The sequence below is a fragment of the Thalia democratica genome, chromosome 4, assembly GCF_965202585.1.
Source record: "Thalia democratica chromosome 4, ktThaDemo2.hap1.1, whole genome shotgun sequence".
Lineage (NCBI taxonomy): Eukaryota > Metazoa > Chordata > Thaliacea > Salpida > Salpidae > Thalia > Thalia democratica.
In genome coordinates this window covers 84,850,380-84,869,581 of record NC_139168.1, presented here as the reverse complement: position 1 = coordinate 84,869,581, position 19,202 = coordinate 84,850,380, and the positions used below count along the sequence as shown (strand labels likewise).

The window sequence follows — 19,202 nt, the reverse complement described above, 5'->3', positions numbered from 1 at the left end:
TTTTTTTTAACAGTTGAAATTATACTTATCATGTTGTAAGTTTAAGAAAAACAAACAGTTAAGAGAATAAACTCAGGGAAGTTTCTGGTCACTCAGGGAAGGTTTTTTGACTCAAAGAGTTTTTACAGTATCTTTTCAATGTTGTTATACTTCTTAACACATTTTTAACTTTAAACTAAAAATTGACCCAAAAACGTGTACTTTCAAAAACTTAGAAGTAATTCAGAAAACCTGGAAGAAGTTTCTCAAAAACTAGTGGACACCCTGTATTTATAAAACAACAGTTTAAAACTTTTAGTGAGTGCTATATATACACTTCATACAGTATAAATCATGAAATGTCAATATTTTAACAACAGTATATTTTCATCATATTTTTTATACAGAAATTAATTAAAAATGAGTGGGAGCGCTTATGACCATCTATTCAAACTTTTGATCATTGGAGACAGCGGTTGGTTTGAAATTTTAAATTTTCACTGCAACAAGTAGCTAAACTCTGTCTGGATTCTTTTTAAAGTTTCAACATAATTTAAAACCAAGTTGAAAAATTTGTAAATCTCTTAAGTTTTGACAAAGTGTGGAGTTGCAAACTAATGATAGTTTAAACTTACAGTTTGTAATTTTAACACAACCAAATTTAATTACTTGGTTTTTCTTTTAATTTATATACAATATAGAATTATTATTGAATGAATAAAACTGAATTAACTAAAATTTTACACCCATATGTCTTAAAATATATAACAAAAGAATATGAGCTCTATTTTTTGTTTATATAACATTTATGAACTGATAATACTTTTTATAGTTTAGATAATGTAATTAATAATAGTTTTGTTTACATAGTTTTGGTTGAATAGTTAAATCATTCTATATATAAGTTTTTATAGCAAAGCTCTAACTATATAAAACAGCTGTTCTTAACTTTTTTTCATATTTTTCCCTTTTTGGATGGTTATTACCAAATTTATTCTTTTTTGGATATATTTGGGATATTATAAAGGATTTATATATTTTATTGGTATATACCAAATTCACCCCCATTGTACAAAATGATGTTTAATTTTGAGGAAAAAAAACTAGATATTTTGAACTTTAATCTTATTAAATATAAAAAGTAGTAAACTCTAAAGAGTTTATATAACTTTAAAAAATTACAGTTAAGTACAAGTTATAAAATAAAAACAAATAAAAAAGAATAAACATTAAGGCCATAGGGGGTAAGCCATGTTTTTTACAAGTTGATCTTATTTTATAGAGTTTTTTCTAAGCTTCAAGATGCTTTTTATAGTTTTAAAAAAATCAAATAATCTTTTGAGATATGTCCAGTCCAAGCCGGGCCGCATAATAGTTTCCCTATTGGAAGGGAAAACTAAAACTGTAAAAAAAGACTATTTTATTTAAAATCTTTCTCCTCTTACATTTTTCAATAAATTTTCTTCAAACTTTCACAGTCTAATCTTTATACATTAACAAAAAAAAACATTACTTTGGACTTGTAAAAAAATTTGTGAAGATTCTTTTTTTGTAAAAAAAGACTTTTTTTGTAATTTTTGTGTGAAAATTTTTGTTCTTTTAAATTATTAAAATTCATAAGTAAATAATTTTTCTTTTTAATATAACGAACATTTCCTAAAAATTTGAAGAAGATTGCTTGAAAAATGAAGGAGGAGATATATTTTTAGTGATTTTGAAATTTCCAAGAAAATTGACCCCAAAGTATTTGCGGTACATATGTTTGTATTGGAAACTTTTACAAAAATTAAATATCTCAAAAGTCAAATGATATTTTTGAATTCTATAAAAACTGGCTTGTGGTTTGTTAAAGCTTTCATATAAGTTAATTATTGTAAAAAAAAGTTTTTAACCCCCTTATGGTCTTAATTTACATAACTTGTAATAAAGAAATTTATCCCAAAACAAGGGAATTTTTTACCGGTAGTAAATTTACCCCAGGTTAAGAATCACTGATCTAAAGTATCTAAAATAATGTAATATATTACTTTTTAAAATTTTTAAACAATTTAATACAATAAAGTTTTTTTTAAGTTATGGTTTGCAATTGTATAATGTTTTTGTGTGTTAGTATAGAAAATGTAAATAAGCTTTAGAATCTGACACAAAATTGGTCAATAAAAATCCACACATGTGTAATAAATTAAAATTCAAAGAAGTTTATTATTTATTTTATAAGTAACATTATTATAAGTAAAAAAAAGTTTATAAAGATATGCAATGTTTTTATGTTATATATAAATTAATTATTTATATTTCAGGAGTTGGAAAAAGCAGTTTATTGCTAAGGTTTGCTGACAACACATTTTCAGGTAATTTTTTTTTTAATTATTTATATTTTTTACGTTTATAATCATTAAGTATAGCATTTATCACTTTGATTTAATCAAATAAGTTTACATTAATTTTTCAAGAATTAGTAATAAATATTTGGGTTTTATTTTTATAAAATATGGTTTAGTACAAATTCTGATTAGATATTAAACATCTATCTTATACAACATTTTTTGCATGATTAAGAATTATATTTTAAAATAAATCTTAAGTAGCATTACATTTTCCTTTCAACGTTTTTTTATTATCTAAGACAATTTTTTACCTTAAATTTAATTTAATACAAAAAATGGACAAAAACTAGAATTTTCAAAAACCTAAAAAAAGTTTTTAATAAAACCTTTGGCAACCCTGTATTTAAATGAATAATTAGTGTTATTTTATAAGTAATTTTCAAATGCACTTATTTGCTCTTATATAATTGTTAAAAACTGTTAAAATTTTACAAAATAAAATTTTTATAAGAAAATTTTATGGTTGATATGTATTTAATACACTTGTTTGTAATTAAAATTGTGTTGGTACACTAAATTGATTTTAACTAATTAAAGTAATATATTAGATTTTTTTGGGTAAAACTTACTTAGTAAAAGTTAAACATTTAATTACATTTACCTATGAGTAATTTTTTATAAAACTTAGTAATACCAAGAAAATGTATTTTACTGAAATAAGGAAAAAACAATTGTAAATTTACCAAGAAGTGTATAGCTACTTTTGTGGTATTTCAATTGGCAATAGAGATGTTTGATTGTTTTTTGTTCTTTAAACAAATTTTGTTTTGGCATAATTAACTTAAAGTCTTGTTAAGTAAATATCTTTAAATATTTACTTTTTTTAAACTTATTTGTATTAAAGCACTGTTTTTTTTTTGACTTGTTCAAATATTGGTCACTAATTAAAATTTATTATATTTCTCTGTTTAATGTTTAATTTTGCAATAACTACTAAACAAAACATGTATTGATTTTCAGAACTTATTGCCTAACTTAAGGTATAAAAACCTATCAATTTAAGTTCAATAAGTTTAAATAATTAATTACCTTGCTACAAATTTAATTTGAGTTTAACCAGAATACTTTTAACTGCTAAACTTTATTTATTTATTTTTATTTAAGAAAATAAGAGGTTAAGTTTTTGTAAATATCAAAGAACTGAAAAAAGCTATAAAAATAATTTTGTGTAATAAAATGTGTTTTACAACTTGTTTTTTGCTTAAAATACTGTGTTTAAAATGATTATACGATTCATATTTTGCTGCTAAAAGCTACTGCATTAAGTACTCATAACTATTATTTAAATATGTCAATATAAGCTTATTTCAAAGTTTTTGTATATTATCTTTTTACCAGTGTATTTAATTCATAGAACAAGTAATATTCTGAATGTTACAATTTTTTAGTAGATTTTAAAAGTTGGTAACTTTAAATGTTACAACAATTGAGCTAAAAATAGTTTTAGTTTGTATGATAATAAAAGTTAATATTATCCAATAAAATACTTAATTAGTTGTTATTATGTAGCGTGGTATCAGGAAATGAATTTTATTTCACTAAACAATAAAAAGTTTTATTTTAATTAAAAAAAAAACTATAAACTAAATATGTTTTTGACTAAACAAGTTATCTTATCTGTACAAATGATATATAATACATATATTATATGGTTCAAGTTGATTTTAGCTCTAGCTAAACTATGCTATTTTCTTAAAGTTAATTAAAATTTATTAAACAAAAGTATTGATATGTACAACATTTATATTCAAAAAGTAAATAACTTTTTAAATAAAAGTAAATTTTTAGGTATGTTGGCCTTAAGAAATTACTATGAAAATTGTTTTCAACTTTATTAACTAACTGTTATGTTTGTTCTAAATGGTTTTCTTTACATTTTATTTATTTACAACAATGGTTATTTTAAGTTATTTTGACCCCTACCTACATTTAATTGCTAGAAATAATTTTAAATTGATTGTATTATTTCTAGAAATTTATGTTATTGATATTTTTTTGTTGTGTTATATAAATAATTTATTTTATTTCTTACAACTTGTGACCTAAGCATTATACCATGTTTATTGTATAATACTTTTATATAATGTTCACTTTTGTTTTTTCTAAATAGAAAAGAACTGTCTTATTTTTAATAAAACTAAAAAAAAACTATTCGAAATGAATTGTGTTATAAGTAAATACTTGTGACTACTATCAATAAAATATATTTTAATTAAGCAAATTAGTAACATTTATCCGTAGTATTAGTTTATAATAATTATTTACTTATATAGCTTTATTTTTAATAGTGTTATTTACTATAACTTTTACTTAAAATTTACTAGCATCTATCAAACTATCAGAAAGCATATTCAGTATTCATATACTAACTGAAGTAAGTGGCTGTTTTACACTTCCTTTGACTAAAAATTGTTAAGTAATATTTTTAAACTGTAACAGTTTCCTTTTATTATATTGCTCACTACAATTTTTTTTATATTTAAAATATATTTGGTAGTTACATATATTTTTTTTAAACTAAGTTCAAATATGCTTTATCATTTAGAAATAAATGTTCTTTTTATATCTAGTAGTAAGATTTTCTTTTCTAACCAAGTACCTTTACAGTTTTGTTTAATAGCCAAATCTGTAGTTTTATTGGTGGGCATAAAATGTTTTTGCTGTGCTTAGAATAAAACATATAGTTGTTAAAATATTCAGAAATAATTTTCTTAACTTTGCACAATTATTGTCCAGCTATTATCTAAATTAAGAATATATGCGTCAAAAAAAAATATATGTATATGGTGAAATTTCGATTTGACAAGAAAAATCTATCATACAGATAATTACACTTATCATCATTAATTATTTTAAAGTAAAAAAACACATTTAAAGTAGCTTTACAGTATCTTTTCAATTTTACTATACTACTTAAGATATTTTTTTAAATATAAACATAATTTAATACTAAATATAGACCCAAAAACTTGTACTTTCAAAAATCAGGAAGAAATTCAGAAACCTAAAAGAAATTTCTCAAAAAATTTTGACAACCTTGTAATAAAGTTTATTACCCCTATACACCAATGTTAGATGGAAAACTTTGGAAATTATAAGTAGTGTGTAGTAGTTTTAGTTAAGATAAATTAACCACATTAAAGTATTTCTATGTGCTTAATAAGTCTTAAAATAAATATTATTGTACACAGGATCATACATCACCACAATAGGAGTTGATTTCAAAATAAGAACAATTGAAATTGGAGGTCAACAAATCAAATTACAAGTTTGGGACACTGCTGGTCAGGAAAGATTCAGGACAATCACTTCAACGTAAGTATAAATGAACATATTGTTTTGTTTATAATTACTATATTATCACACATGTATATATAATAATGTGTATTTTGTAGGGGGCTTATTAAAAATTTGACCTTCGAATTTTCAGCTAAATTTTGTCAGCATGTATCACAAAAACAGCTTACACATAAATTTAGCCGATTTAGAAAAACTTTCTTTGATTTTGTTTTATATTTTCTGGAAACAACCCCAATGTAAACTATATGTATAGTTCGGTCCAAGTTCCCCAAAAGTTCGGTCTTACAGTTTTTAGCTGGAAATTGTTTTACATGTGGCAATTGTCACAAAAACACATTATGCATAATTTAAAACAAATTAAAGAAAGTTTCACAAAGGCGCTTCTTGATTTTATAATTTTTTTTAGAAGTCTTCTTGAGTTTTAAGTTTTTATTCAAAAAACACAGAAAGTGCCTATTTAAAACTTTTTTCAATTCAAATTTTCAGAAAAAAACCTGTGTGAAACTTTTTTATAAGTCGGCTTAAGTTTTGCACAATAGTTCTAGTATATAAAATTCACAAGTGCTGAAAACTTAAAGTTTTATTTTTATAAATAATCCTAGTATACATAGTTATAGGCTGTGCAAGAGGAGGTTATAACTGATACTTCTATATAAGTATTGAGAAAAAATAAACGAATATTTCGATTAGACATGAATTTAATTATCACTTCTTTAGTATTTCAGTTTATTAAGCTTAGTAAGTTGCTATCTATAAGTTTTTATTTAAATTATTTCAATGATATTAAAAAATACCTGAAGATCCGATTTGGTTGAAACGACGTTGCCTTTGAGTAAATAAAATTAATATTATATAAATTAAAAATAATTTTATTGAGGATTAGGAGCAAACTGCTTTATATGTCAGTTATGTAGTATTAAAATAAAGGTAAACCAAGTTGATAAAATAGTACTAATTTTTTGCCTAACACATGCTATTTTCAAGATTCAAAATTCCTAATTTGTTAATTTGTTGTTCTAGTAAGTATTTAAAACAATAAACTTATAAAATTATTTTTACAGGTATTACAGGGGCACCCATGGAGTTATAGTTGTTTATGATGTTCAGTCCGTTGAAAGTTTTGTCAACGTGAAAAGATGGCTCCATGAAATTGAACAAAATTGTGACAATGTATCCAGAATTCTTGGTTTGTTTATTATATTAAACTTTTAAGGAGGCCATAGGGGATATTTTTTTTTGTAAAATTAGTTTAGACTTTTTTATGAAAGCTTAAAGTATGAACTGAGAGTCATTTTTCCATATCATAATAAAGTTTCAACTAACTTTTGGTATAAAGTCAATTTTTTCAATTGTGGTCAAAGAATATGAACCCGACTTTTTTTTTTGTCAGTTTCTTATATTTTTTAATTTACTGAGATCTAACTTTTTTTCAGCTATAGACCTCGAAGTTTCAGGAAACATCTTTTAAATAGAAACATACTGAACTTACCAACTTTGATAATTTATTTATCAAAATTTACTTTTAATTTGAAAAACAGTAAAAGAAACTGGTAGCTAGGTTATCAATGTAAACAAAAGACTAACTTTAAAAAAAGTAACTTTACCCGCTCCTATGGCTGTAAACTTTGAATATATGTTTAAATATCAAAAGTTACACACTGTAAAATAAATACTGTAAAAAAATAATAGAAAATAAAGTATCTACTTTAAATTGTAAATCGATAAAAATGTAAACTGAGTTACAAAATATACTTGTGTAGAAAATTAATTACTTTTATATTTGTATTTTGTATGATACATGTTGATTAGCGTACCGAAAAATATTTGAAACAAAAATTAAAACTTTGCTTTAAGTTGTAAATTGACAAAAATGCAGCATAGAGAGATAGTTGAAATTATTAGGAGTTAAATAACAGCTGCTTCGGATGGCATTATGACATCATAATTCGAAGCTGTCACGTCACAAATCGTTAATAATCACTCATCCGTTTAATTGCCATTAATATAATAAATTTGCTAAAAAGTTACAGCTGTAAATTTTATTGAGATAAAAAGCTTTATAAAATATAATTGTTTGGTTACTATTCGTGATTGTTTAATAATGTAAAATGTAATCAATATACTTGTTTAGTAATGAATTATCAAAAGTATTTTTATTAGATTATTTTATCCATTTACTTATCGAAGTGTATATCTTCCTTGAAATAATGTTGTATTTACCATTTAAATATAGCTTTATAGAGCATTTAAATAAATAAAAATCAATAGTTAATCAAAAACTTGAAGAAAGTTATGATTCTAAATATACTTTTTTAATTAGTAGTTGATCTTAGATTTGTATTTGTTTTATTATTTAAAATGTATTTTAAAACAGCATTTAATTTTATGCATTTAAAATTGATTAAATGTTATTCGAACAATTTTATGTTTTTCTTATAATCAAAATGCCTAAAAATGTAAAAGAGAATTCAACAAAATGAGTGTTCAAAGTTGTTTGTCCCAAAATGATACTTGTAAACTAGTAATATAAAATAAATTAGTCATTAAAACTATTTTTAACTAATATCAAGTAGATAACTGCTAGAATAAACTGAAATTTTCCTATAAACTTTCAGGTATTTCAAAAATTTTACTGTTATGAAACTTTTAAGTAGTTTAATAAGTTTTATTATTAGTTGAATTATTAAACCTGTATAACCCTATAATCATTGTCCTTTAACTACTATTTAAAAAATATATATGTTAGTTTTTAATTTCCTTTAGATTTTAAAAAACTAAATGATATTTGAAAAATTATACATAAAAGTAAACTTTGAACAAAAGTTAATGATTGAATATTATTTATTCAATAAATTTTACATAAATCTTGTTCAAATAACATTGTTGCAATTAAAATTTAAAAGTATATTATTCAGGTAGTTTAAAAGTTATGATTTAATAAAAGTTAAAATACATTTAATGAGTCATGTTAGTATTTCTTTATTATTTAAATGGTAAAGTAACTATAAAATTTATTTCTCTTACGCTGTGGTATACATAACACTTGCTTAATTAGGCAATATAAACTCTCTGATGTTTATACTAATAACAACTTTTTATTTACATTTTTGTAGGATAAATCCGTTTAAACAATTTATTTAGTATTATATAACTACCTGGTTAAAAACTAAACTATTATTATTCATTTTTTTAAATCTTATTAGTGTCTTAATATTTTTTCTTAATTGTCAGGTTTACACAAAAGCACATTTTTAAAGCTATAAAACTTTCAAATATATAATTAACATAATATAAATTAAACATTTCTATCAATAACAATTTTTTATTTATAATTGGTTTTAAAGAATAAAGTTATATAACTTGTATCAAAAGTTTATTGAAATCACGTAACTAATACTTTATAAACTAGTTAGTTTTAATAACTTTTACTAAAACTACTTGTTTTTTATTGTAGCCCTTTCTTATTTGATTTATTTTTTTTATACTGTATACTAATGTTAATCTAAAATACTTTATTCTAAAGTTAAAAAAATTCACCAAATTAGTTCTAAGTTTAATCTGTAATTATTAATTTTTTATAGCAAAATGTTTGAGCTATTTCAAATAAAAGTTTAAACTTGAAAACATAAAGTTTTTATTAATAAAATAGTTTTGAATGTATTAAATTATAAATTAGTAAAACAAGTATTACAAAGCATAACAAATTCAAATAAATTGTGAAAGTTATAAGGTAAATAAAACAAACAAACAGTTTTATAAGTTCACTTGGTAAATTTAATCATTGTATAAAAATTAAGGCAATTTGTCTGAAAAATCAAATATGTGGTTGTGGTTATAAATAATTCAACTGATTAGTTTTTCTTTGGAATTTGATATTTTCTCATTAAAATCTCAACCAAATTATTTAAATGCCTAAGATATTAAAAATATCCTTTTGTAAAATTTAGGTTATGTTATTGTAAGTTCTTATTATGAAATATGTTTAAAAAAAGGTCTTTTATAAATGATTTTAAAAAGTTTTTATCACGTTTAATAAGTTTATAACTTGAAACTTATTTTTACTTTGTTAAAAATTAGTAGTTAAATTCAAGTAATGATATTGTTATTAGTTTTTAAAATTACGTAACAAATATTGAATAAATTTTTAGAAATTATTTGCTTTAATTTACTGAAATAAAATTTTTATGATAAAGACTTATACAGTTTTAATTAGACTAAAGTTTTAACATTTATGGTTGACTGAATACCAATGTTTTATGGAACTTAGATGAGTGTTTTAGTAAAAACTTTAGAAAGAACTGTGTTGAATATAAGTTTTTTTGATATACAAAATTATTTTTTAACATGGTTATAAATTAAAGACACATTTATTTAAGTGTGTTGTACTAATCTAAATTATTATTACAAAACATTTATCAACTATTTCACAATAATGTGAATTATTTCTTGTGTTGAAATTACTAAATAAAGAATTTATGACATATATAAGCCTATATATCAATCAGTGAGTTTTATAGAAGACCAATTAAACTAATATTTTATAATCTGTTTTATAATCTCCTACGATAAAAATATTGTGTGTCTTGGACATTTATTTTTGGAAGAAAAATTAAAATAAATGTTTAACCTTTATCAAATTGAACATGTTTGAACTATATATTTTTAAAGGCTTATGCCCAATTAAGATACTATTTTAAGCTTTATGTTTTTATATCTGTGTGTTTTTAATTAAACTGTATGGATATCTCTGTTCGCAACTTGGTATTAATGATATTTATATATGTATATATATTTAAACACTTGGTAAAGTTTACAGGCTAATTTAACAGATAAAAATTGAAAACTAACTTTCAAAAAATATTAAAACTAAAAAATTTTTTACAAACAATAGCACCCTTGCTTTTGGCAACACATTTTTTATTGAATTTAAATATACATAGGCATATTTTTTTTATACTTTTTTGTTTTTGTAATAAATTTGTTTATATATCAAAATTTGTTTAATAACTTTTACATTAATATAGTTGTTTAAAACTAGTATTTACTATTTAGATGTATTTTTTACTAATGTTATTATGATTAATCTAGTGTCTTTATTGTATATAAAAGTTTACTACCTTTTTTAAAAACAGTAAAGTTTGTGAATTGTTTGTTTATAGTTTTTCATGTGTCTTGGTCTGCTTCTCTAATTTGAAAGTTAAAAATAAATACGTATAGTGACGGCTTATAAGTGGGTAGGTGTTAGAAAAGCACAGCGTCACTTTAGCACAGAGTGACACTCTAGCACGGAGTGACATTTTTGCACGTAAAAATTTTAAATCTTTTAAAATGTTTATTTAAATAATGTTTAATTATCTAAAATAATTAACTTAACAAATTGTGAAAATTAGTTTAAACACTTTTAAAAATATCGTCTTAAAAAAAATATAAATAAAGTTTTTACTATGGGCTTAAAATGAAATAAGAAAGTTTTTAATCTTTATATTTCTTACTTTTTATTTAAACCTTACGCTTAAAGTTTAGTCTTATTAGAATTATTTAAGCATTTAAAAAAAAATTAAAAATTTTAAAGCTTGTATTTATTGCTAACTTTATTAAAATAGTTTTATGTTCAAAACTTTAAAGTAAAAGTATCAAAATATTTTTATCTAAAATTAAGTAGTAAACAAGTTGATAAAGTTTTTAAATTAAGTTTTGTCTTAGTTTTAGGTAAAGCTTAAACTTGTAACTGAATTTAAAGCTTATTAAATTTTAGTTTTCATGTTGCATAGTTGGTTTTTAGATATTTTAAACAATACAGTACCTAATGTGATTTAAGCAAAGAAAAAAAAAGCAAAATAAATTCTGTGCTAAATTGTCACACCGTGCTAAAGTGTCACCCGTGCTTTTCTGACCCGTTCCCTTATAAGCACATGTTTAGGTAATGAATACTTTTAGATAAACAATTTGAAAATAAAAAGTTTTTTGTTCATACTGATTGTGTTTCAATAATATTATTCATGAACTTTGGAATATTTTGTAGTATAAACTTGAACAAATGTATGTTTTTAATAATATACAATCAATTGAAATTAATTGTAAAATTAAATTATATTTACATTAACTCCCAAGCTTTAAATAAAGAAAAATTTACAACTAAAATAAAACATTTGAGGTAAAAAATGTATAGTTAATCTAGTTAGTTAAACCAAGGTAAATAGATAATTAATACTTAATTTTTACCACAGATGTTATTGTGTTAAAACTTTATTCTGACTAACGGCGTTTCACTGCTCTCAAATAAATTCAAGAACAGATCTACGGAGTCTATAAGATATTAACACACATTAGAAAAAAAGCAGAAAAAGCATGTATAATTATGTATAAAGCTTTTTCTGCTTTTTTTCTAATGTGTGTTAATCAGGGTTGCCACTCGGTCAGGAAAAGTCAGGAAATCAGGAAAAGTCAGGAAAAATTTAAAAATGTGACAAAAGTCAGGAAAAAATAGGGGGTTTTGAAAAAAAGTCAGAAAAAGTCAGGAAATTTGACAAAATTTAAAAAAAAAGTCAGATTTTGTCAGTTTAAATTTACAAAATTCCTTGTTTTCCAAAGCCTTCAATTTGTAAAAATTAATCAAAAGTCAGAAAAAAAATCCAAAATTTTCCTAGAAATTTACAAAAGAATTTAATTTTATTTCTAATGCTTTCACCTGGTATAAATTAGTAAAATATATTTTATAAAACTGCAAAAATTTTTATTAACATATTGAACAAGTACCCTACTTGAACAAGCAGATTTTGCAAGCTTTTTAGTATTGATGATCTGTAGCAAGGACACTTCCATAGTGAAACTGTGATATATACACAAAAGTTTACCTAGCATAATTTTAGAATCAAAGTGTTTTTTGTTTAAATAATTGAGTTCTTTATAACTAAGCAGTTAGTTAGGTATTTTATAAAACAAGTTAATGTGTATACTTTACCTCTTTATATTTTTTTCAAAGTTGTTTAAATTTATAAATTAAGTTATAAGAGAGTTATATGCCAAAATTAAGTTAACTTATTGTTTGTATTTTTTGTGGAGTAACTTAAGTTTTTAAAGTAAATAAGAGTATATTTATTTGTTATAAATTTTATAACAATGATAAGAGGAAATATTTTATACAAGAGATATATAGTTTACATACTTTTTTATGTCTATTTTTTACAGTTACTGAAGTATATTCTTTTTTAATTGATTTTTAATTTAAATATTTTATATTAAATAGTTTAGGTAGTATTTTTTTAGTCTAAGTGAACAATTTATAAGTAAAACTGATTTAAAAAAGTCAGGAAAATTTTAGTAGAAAGTCAGGAAAAGTCAGGAAATTTTTCTCGGCTTGATGAGTGGCAACCATGGTTAATATTTTATAGACGTAGATCTGTTCTTAAATTTATTTGAGAGCAGTGAAACGCCGTTAGTCGGAATAAAGTTTTAACACAATAACATCTGTGGTATATATTCCGATAATCTTAGCTTATCAGGATCTCCAGGATTTAACGCCTTTTAACGTTACATCTTATACTTAATTTTTATATTATATGATATATGAACATTTGGAGATAAAAATGTTAAACCAGTTGAAACGGAAATATATAAATTAATTTATTATCATATATACATACAAATGTTATTTATTTAGTGGGGAACAAAGATGATTGCCCAGAAAAGAAAGCAGTAGAAACGGACGATGCTAAAGTTTTTGCTCAACAAACGAATGTGAAACTTTTTGAAACTTCTGCTAAAGATAACAAAAATGTTGAAGAAGTTAGTTGTAATTTTGTAAATGTATTTGAAATAAGTGCTATTGCAGTCTATTAACAGGTTGATACAAAACCTGGAATCCTGAAAAAAACTGGAATTTGAGATTTTACGCTATGAACCTGGAGTTTTAAACGAAAATCATTAAAAAACCTGGAGTTTTAATCAATTTTTACATGCTAAATAGTAAAATTTCGATTCGACACAAAAGATGTATCATATAAATAAAAAATTTTAGTCATCATCCAAAATTTTTTATTAGGAAAGCTTTAAGATATAAGATAACAAAAGTGTTGAAGAAGTTAGTTATTGTTTTGTAAAATTATTATACAAATTTGTTTAAATGAGTTAACTAGTACTTTATATAAGTAAAAGTGTTTAAATCTTTTAAACTTCTGCTAAAGATAACAAAAATGTTGAAGAAGTTAGTTTTTATTTTGTAAAATAATTTAAGCTATTTGAAACTTCTGTTAAAGATAACAAAAAATGTTAGAGAAGTTAGTTATTGTTTTGTAAATGTAGATTAAATAAATGCTTTAAATAGAAGTTTTACTTACTAAAATGAAAAATAAAGTTCATGGAAAGCAAAAACTTTTTTATGGAAAATTAATTGTCTTCAAATACACTTGAAATATTTGTATAAATTGTTCCTTTTTATATATTTAGGAGTAAGCATTTTTGTCATTAATTGTTTTTTTCTTATACTTGGTTGTAAAAAGTATAAGTGCTGTAATATATTGGAAACACTTAAAATTTTTTCTAAGAACAATTTACTTTCTAAAATTTTACAAATATAGAAAAAAGTTTGTTTATTTAGATGGGGCCATGTGATGTTATTATTATCATAGCTGTTGAAAAAAGTTATGCATAAACACATAAATAAGACAGCACGTTTTTGTGTATTTCATAATATGGAAATAATAAAGTAGAAAAATAATAAGTTTTCACAGTGCAAAAAATACCGTTTTTAGTAAAAAAGTTTAAAAGCTTTAAAGAAATATATAGAAAGCTTTTATATACCATAAAATATTATACTTTATTGTTAGTACTTTTTTAAGTCATCTAAAAAGATCTATACATATAACATCTAAAAATAGTAAAATATTTTTTTCTATAAATATGTTGAATAGCGTTAATGTGTACTAAAAAAATAAATTGTTACACAAAAATGTATTTTGTTTAAGAAAAAATGTGCTTTCTTTATTTTTTTAAAGTAACTCAAGTAGTTTTTTTTTTCAAATTAATACTGTAAAAGCAAATCATTTTTTTAACAACTTTACAAGAATACAATACAAATTTACAAGAGTTAATTACAAAGTACTTAATACACTTATAAAATAGGAGTTTAAGTAAACATTTATTCAAATTTAAATTTATTGTTGAAAAGCTTTCATTACATTCTAAAGTAAACAGTAAATAAAATTAAACTATGTTGCTTATGTTTTAATAAATTTATTTTGAATACTCGTGTGGGTCTACAAGTTGAAAACATAATTATTTTATGAAACAAACTTAGTGATAAGTTATAAATGGTCTGCTAAGGTAAATTCGTTTGTACTAAATCTGTAAGTTTAAAGTTTTCAACTAGGTATACTAAATTTTATGTAAGATAATAAATATATTCCTTTCTCAGAAATTTACATACCCACGCATAAATAAAAGGTAAGTATTTGTATACTTTAACAGTTACAGTGTAATTTATTAACTACTCTTATTGGATATTTTAACATAAATAATTTAATCATACAAATTATTTGTATACTTTAACAGTTACAGTATAAATTGATAATTACTCTTATAGGATATTTTTATACAAATAAATTGAACAAGATATATAGATGTAGAAATATGTTTATTAAATATTACATCACTTTTATTTTTGGCATATAAAAACTAAAGTGTTTGTTTTATGAATCATAAATGCACTTCAAGTTTTTTGTTTAAGTGTACAAAAGTATTAAAGCTAGTGTTGAGAAACCATACAGTTTTTATTTTAAAATAAGTGTGTGATTAGTATTTGTTCTTATAATTAGTTTTTAATATTATATAAAACATATTTGTATACTTTTTATTTTGTTTATGTTATATGTAAAGTTATGTTAACTAAAAATTGTTTATAGTTGTATAATTTGAGAATTATAAGCAAAAAATTAGCTACTTTTTTTACTAATCAATTATAAATTAATTCAAATAATTAAAAATATAACATCAAAATAAATTAATTTAAATGTTTTTATATATCTACATGTTTGTATAGTTCATTTAAGTTTTAAATGAATAAAAATAAGTAATACAACTAGTATTAGTTTATTATTTAAAAATTAAGCAGTTATTGCAATAGAAAAGTCAACAGAATTTAAAACATGATTATTTTCCTAATTGAATCAAACCTGTATTACCTCGTGGACTGATTTTTGATAAGTATGCAAATTTAAAACTTTTTTTTAATTGCTTAAATTCAATTCAATAGTCAGTCAATTCAAACCTCTTGAGACCTATTGAGTTTAAAACAAATATCTCCGTCATGAACCTCACCAATTAGTATCATTTTCTTATTTGTAGCTTCAGTTATATTATTGAACTTAACATTTGTTTCCGATCTAGCGTTCTCTAGAGCAGTAGCTCTCAGATTTCAAAATGGTGAGCATAATGAATAACTGAATTTAAATATGTAAACGCTAGAAAATTCAGTGTATACTTTTTCACTTATAAAATTAATCTTTACATTATTTAGATTTTATTGTTTCAAACTCAACATTGAAACTATTAAGGAATTACAAAACAAACTAAGATATATTGCACACTCCCCTTTGAAGATTATTTTACTCTAAATACATTTGCTCAAATGTTTTTATGCACATTACTGTGCACAGATAATCCGGACGACTTTCTTTTTATTTTTTAGTTTTATATGTGCAAAAAGTTTGCTCATTTTAAAACAAATTTGTTAGGCAACAGGGTCTATTATTTAGTTCCCTTATATAAATATCAATAAAAAAAATTATTAGAACCATCAAAAAAATCTGTACCAGTCTTATACACACACTTAGAAGATATCTTTCGTAATGTATATCAATGTAACTTTGTATTTATTGTGTATTTTTTCAACTCTAATAATTTAAATATTTTTTTAGCATACTAATTAAATTACCAACAGATGTTCGCCGAAATCACCAGGCAAGTTTTAGAGAACAAAATCGAAAGTCTTCAGAAGGAACCCGCAATTAGGCTGACTGCTAGCGGAAGTAAGAAAAAGAAGAAGAAAGATTGTTGCTAACTTGTTTTCTGCTGTTTCTATGTAAAATGTTTTCTACTGTTTCTATGTAGAATTTTTTCTACTGTTTCTATGTAGGGACTTTTTATGCAGATTCTAAATAGAAATAGTAGAATTTATTTTGTGGAATTTATTATAGTGCTTCTACAAATGAGTTTTGCATAATGTTATATAGAAAACTACATACTGTTTCTGATAAGACACTTATATACTGTTTCTTTGTGAAATAGTATGTGATGTTTCTGTTTAGAATATTATGTTTAAAATTTGTAATATTTCTACATACAGTTTTATGCACTGAGTCTTATTAGAACATTCTACAAATTCTATATAAAAAAACTGTCTCTTTTAAGCAGATTTTGTGCTATAAAAAAGCCGTATACTGTCTATAACAAGGAATTTGTATAACATTTAAAACTAAGACATTTTAATTTAAAAGTATAAAACGACCAATTTTTTGTCTGAAATTAAAGTCCTTAAAGCATATTTATTCTATCATAGACAATCTATATATTTTTATAATTTTTTTAATGAAAGCTATTTATTATAAAGTTCATACTTTTTCTAACCCACCTGAAGTTTTATCATAAAATTTTGTGATTGAAACTAAGAAAATAACTAATTTATTGGTTATTTTCTAAATTATGTGCCTTTTTTCTTTGGTTTTTCGTAATTTTTTTTTTTTTGAAATAGCAAAAGTTTATTGCATTTTTACATTCAGACATAACATATTTCACGTTTTGTTTCAAAGAAAATAAAAAAAGATTAAAATATCCCATTAGATTTATTTGCCATATTAAGCTGGTGTTATAAAAAAAATATTTTTTTAATTATGTCTTCTTTTTTATATACTATCGTGTTTTTTTCGTTATAGAACAATTATTTCATTTCTTTATTAACAAAATTTTGCTATTTCTACTTATCATAAATTTTTTTTGAAAATTTTGAATTTTTCAAATTAACAAATTACAGTAAATTCTTTAAATAACAATAAAACTTTTTATTTTAAAGTATTGTCTACAAAAATAAGATTGATATGCTATAAAAATATTTCAAAGTTGTTATATTGTATTAATAATTTATATGAGATAAAAATACTTCACACACTCAAAAAAAGAACACTCTAAACTTTACTATATGTCTTTGTTTTTTTTGGTTAGTGTTTTTTATACGTATGACAAAACTTAAACAAAATAAATAATTTTATTTGGTCTCAACACCGTAAATAAGCTAAATTTAAATAGAAAATTTTTGTTTTTGAGAATATTGGTAGTAAGTTCAAAAAAATTAGACAAACCATTTTAAGTTAACTAAATCATAATAAATCAACACATCAAATGTTATCTAAAAAAGCAAAAAACAAACTTGAAGTAAATATTAGATATTTTTTATCCAAGGTATTAACATCTCTACATAAGTTACATAATATTTTGCTGAAGAGACACCATTCAAAATTAGTAAATTATTGTGTTTATGTAAAGTTATGAACAAGGTTTTTTTCATCTGTTAAAATATAGTGTTTGTACAAAATTACTTGTACTCGAATTAAAAGTTGCTAGTAAGTAAAGCTGCTGCAAATTTTGTGACTTACTCACTAAAATCTCCATGTTTATAACAGGATGAGAAAAAATATAAGTTTCAAAAAAAATTTTATCATAATTTTGTTTTGGTTTTAAACATTGACATCTATATCTTTAAAACAATGTAATTTATATGTCACTTGTTTTAATATTTATTTCATTATGTGTAAAATAAGCTGTTCATACTTTTATAGTTTTTTAATCTCTGGTATAGTAATTTTAGAATATGCCTATTTATAAAAATAATTCAAATATTTTGTGCAGCTTAAATAAGTTACTTAGTATTAACTTTTAAATGTCCTAAATCATTTTATGAGAGATTATCATAATGTCAGGTTTCAGTTAAGATTTCAGATGGGTAACGTACGGTCCAGTAAAATTTCGGCCCGCTAAGTACCTTAAAATTTACTTATGCAAAATAAATAAAATTTAGTTTTTTGATACTCAATATTTTGAAATACACTTTCAATATTGTTTTCAGTTCACAATAGTATTTCCTAGATCACAATAATACTAAATCATTTTATTACAATTTTGCTGGAGTTTTTTTATTTTTTAAATTATGCAGCCTGCAATTACATTTTTTACGAGTTGAAACTAGAAAATATTTTTTAGTAAATATGAATTGCTGACTACAAAAGTTGTCCACCACTACCCTGAAAGTTTCATTAATTTCAAACAATATATATCTAAACAGGATTTATTACAGATTACAAAAGGCTTTTTAATAATTAAGTATTTTAATACACTTTACGGGGCTTATAAGAAAATAAATGTAACTTAGTTTCTAAAGCCCAGTAAACTACTTTGGACACAGCCCAAAAGTGCGTGCATAAGAAGTACCAGACTAAATTACATTTTGAAGACAACTTTTTAGGCTCAAAACTTCATACTTAAGAGAAA

The 19,202-nt window shown here is 22.7% G+C and overlaps 1 protein-coding gene across 1 annotated transcript; it reads left to right on the top strand.

Annotated features, from left to right (window-relative positions):
• Positions 1-384: 384 nt before the first annotated feature.
• Positions 385-17,571, top strand: LOC145835264 (ras-related protein Rab-35-like). Its single transcript, XM_082942835.1, has 6 exons — positions 385-454; positions 2,280-2,330; positions 5,558-5,681; positions 6,728-6,852; positions 13,327-13,451; positions 16,603-17,571. The coding sequence occupies exons 1-6, from the start codon at positions 400-402 to the stop codon at positions 16,720-16,722; spliced, it is 600 nt and encodes a 199-aa protein (XP_082798961.1). The 5' UTR covers positions 385-399; the 3' UTR covers positions 16,723-17,571.
• Positions 17,572-19,202: the final 1,631 nt, after the last annotated feature.

What these genes read in the sequence shown, in the direction of transcription:
- LOC145835264 (XM_082942835.1), top strand. Translation starts at nt 400, where the DNA reads ATGAGTGGGAGCGCTTATGACCATCTATTCAAACTTTTGATCATTGGA. An exon ending in TTTGATCATTGGAGACAGCG is followed by an intron (nt 455 to 2,279) that starts GTTGGTTTGAAA and finishes TTTATATTTCAG; the next exon opens with GAGTTGGAAAAAGCAGTTTA. An exon ending in ATAACAAAAATGTTGAAGAA is followed by an intron (nt 13,452 to 16,602) that starts GTTAGTTGTAAT and finishes AATTACCAACAG; the next exon opens with ATGTTCGCCGAAATCACCAG.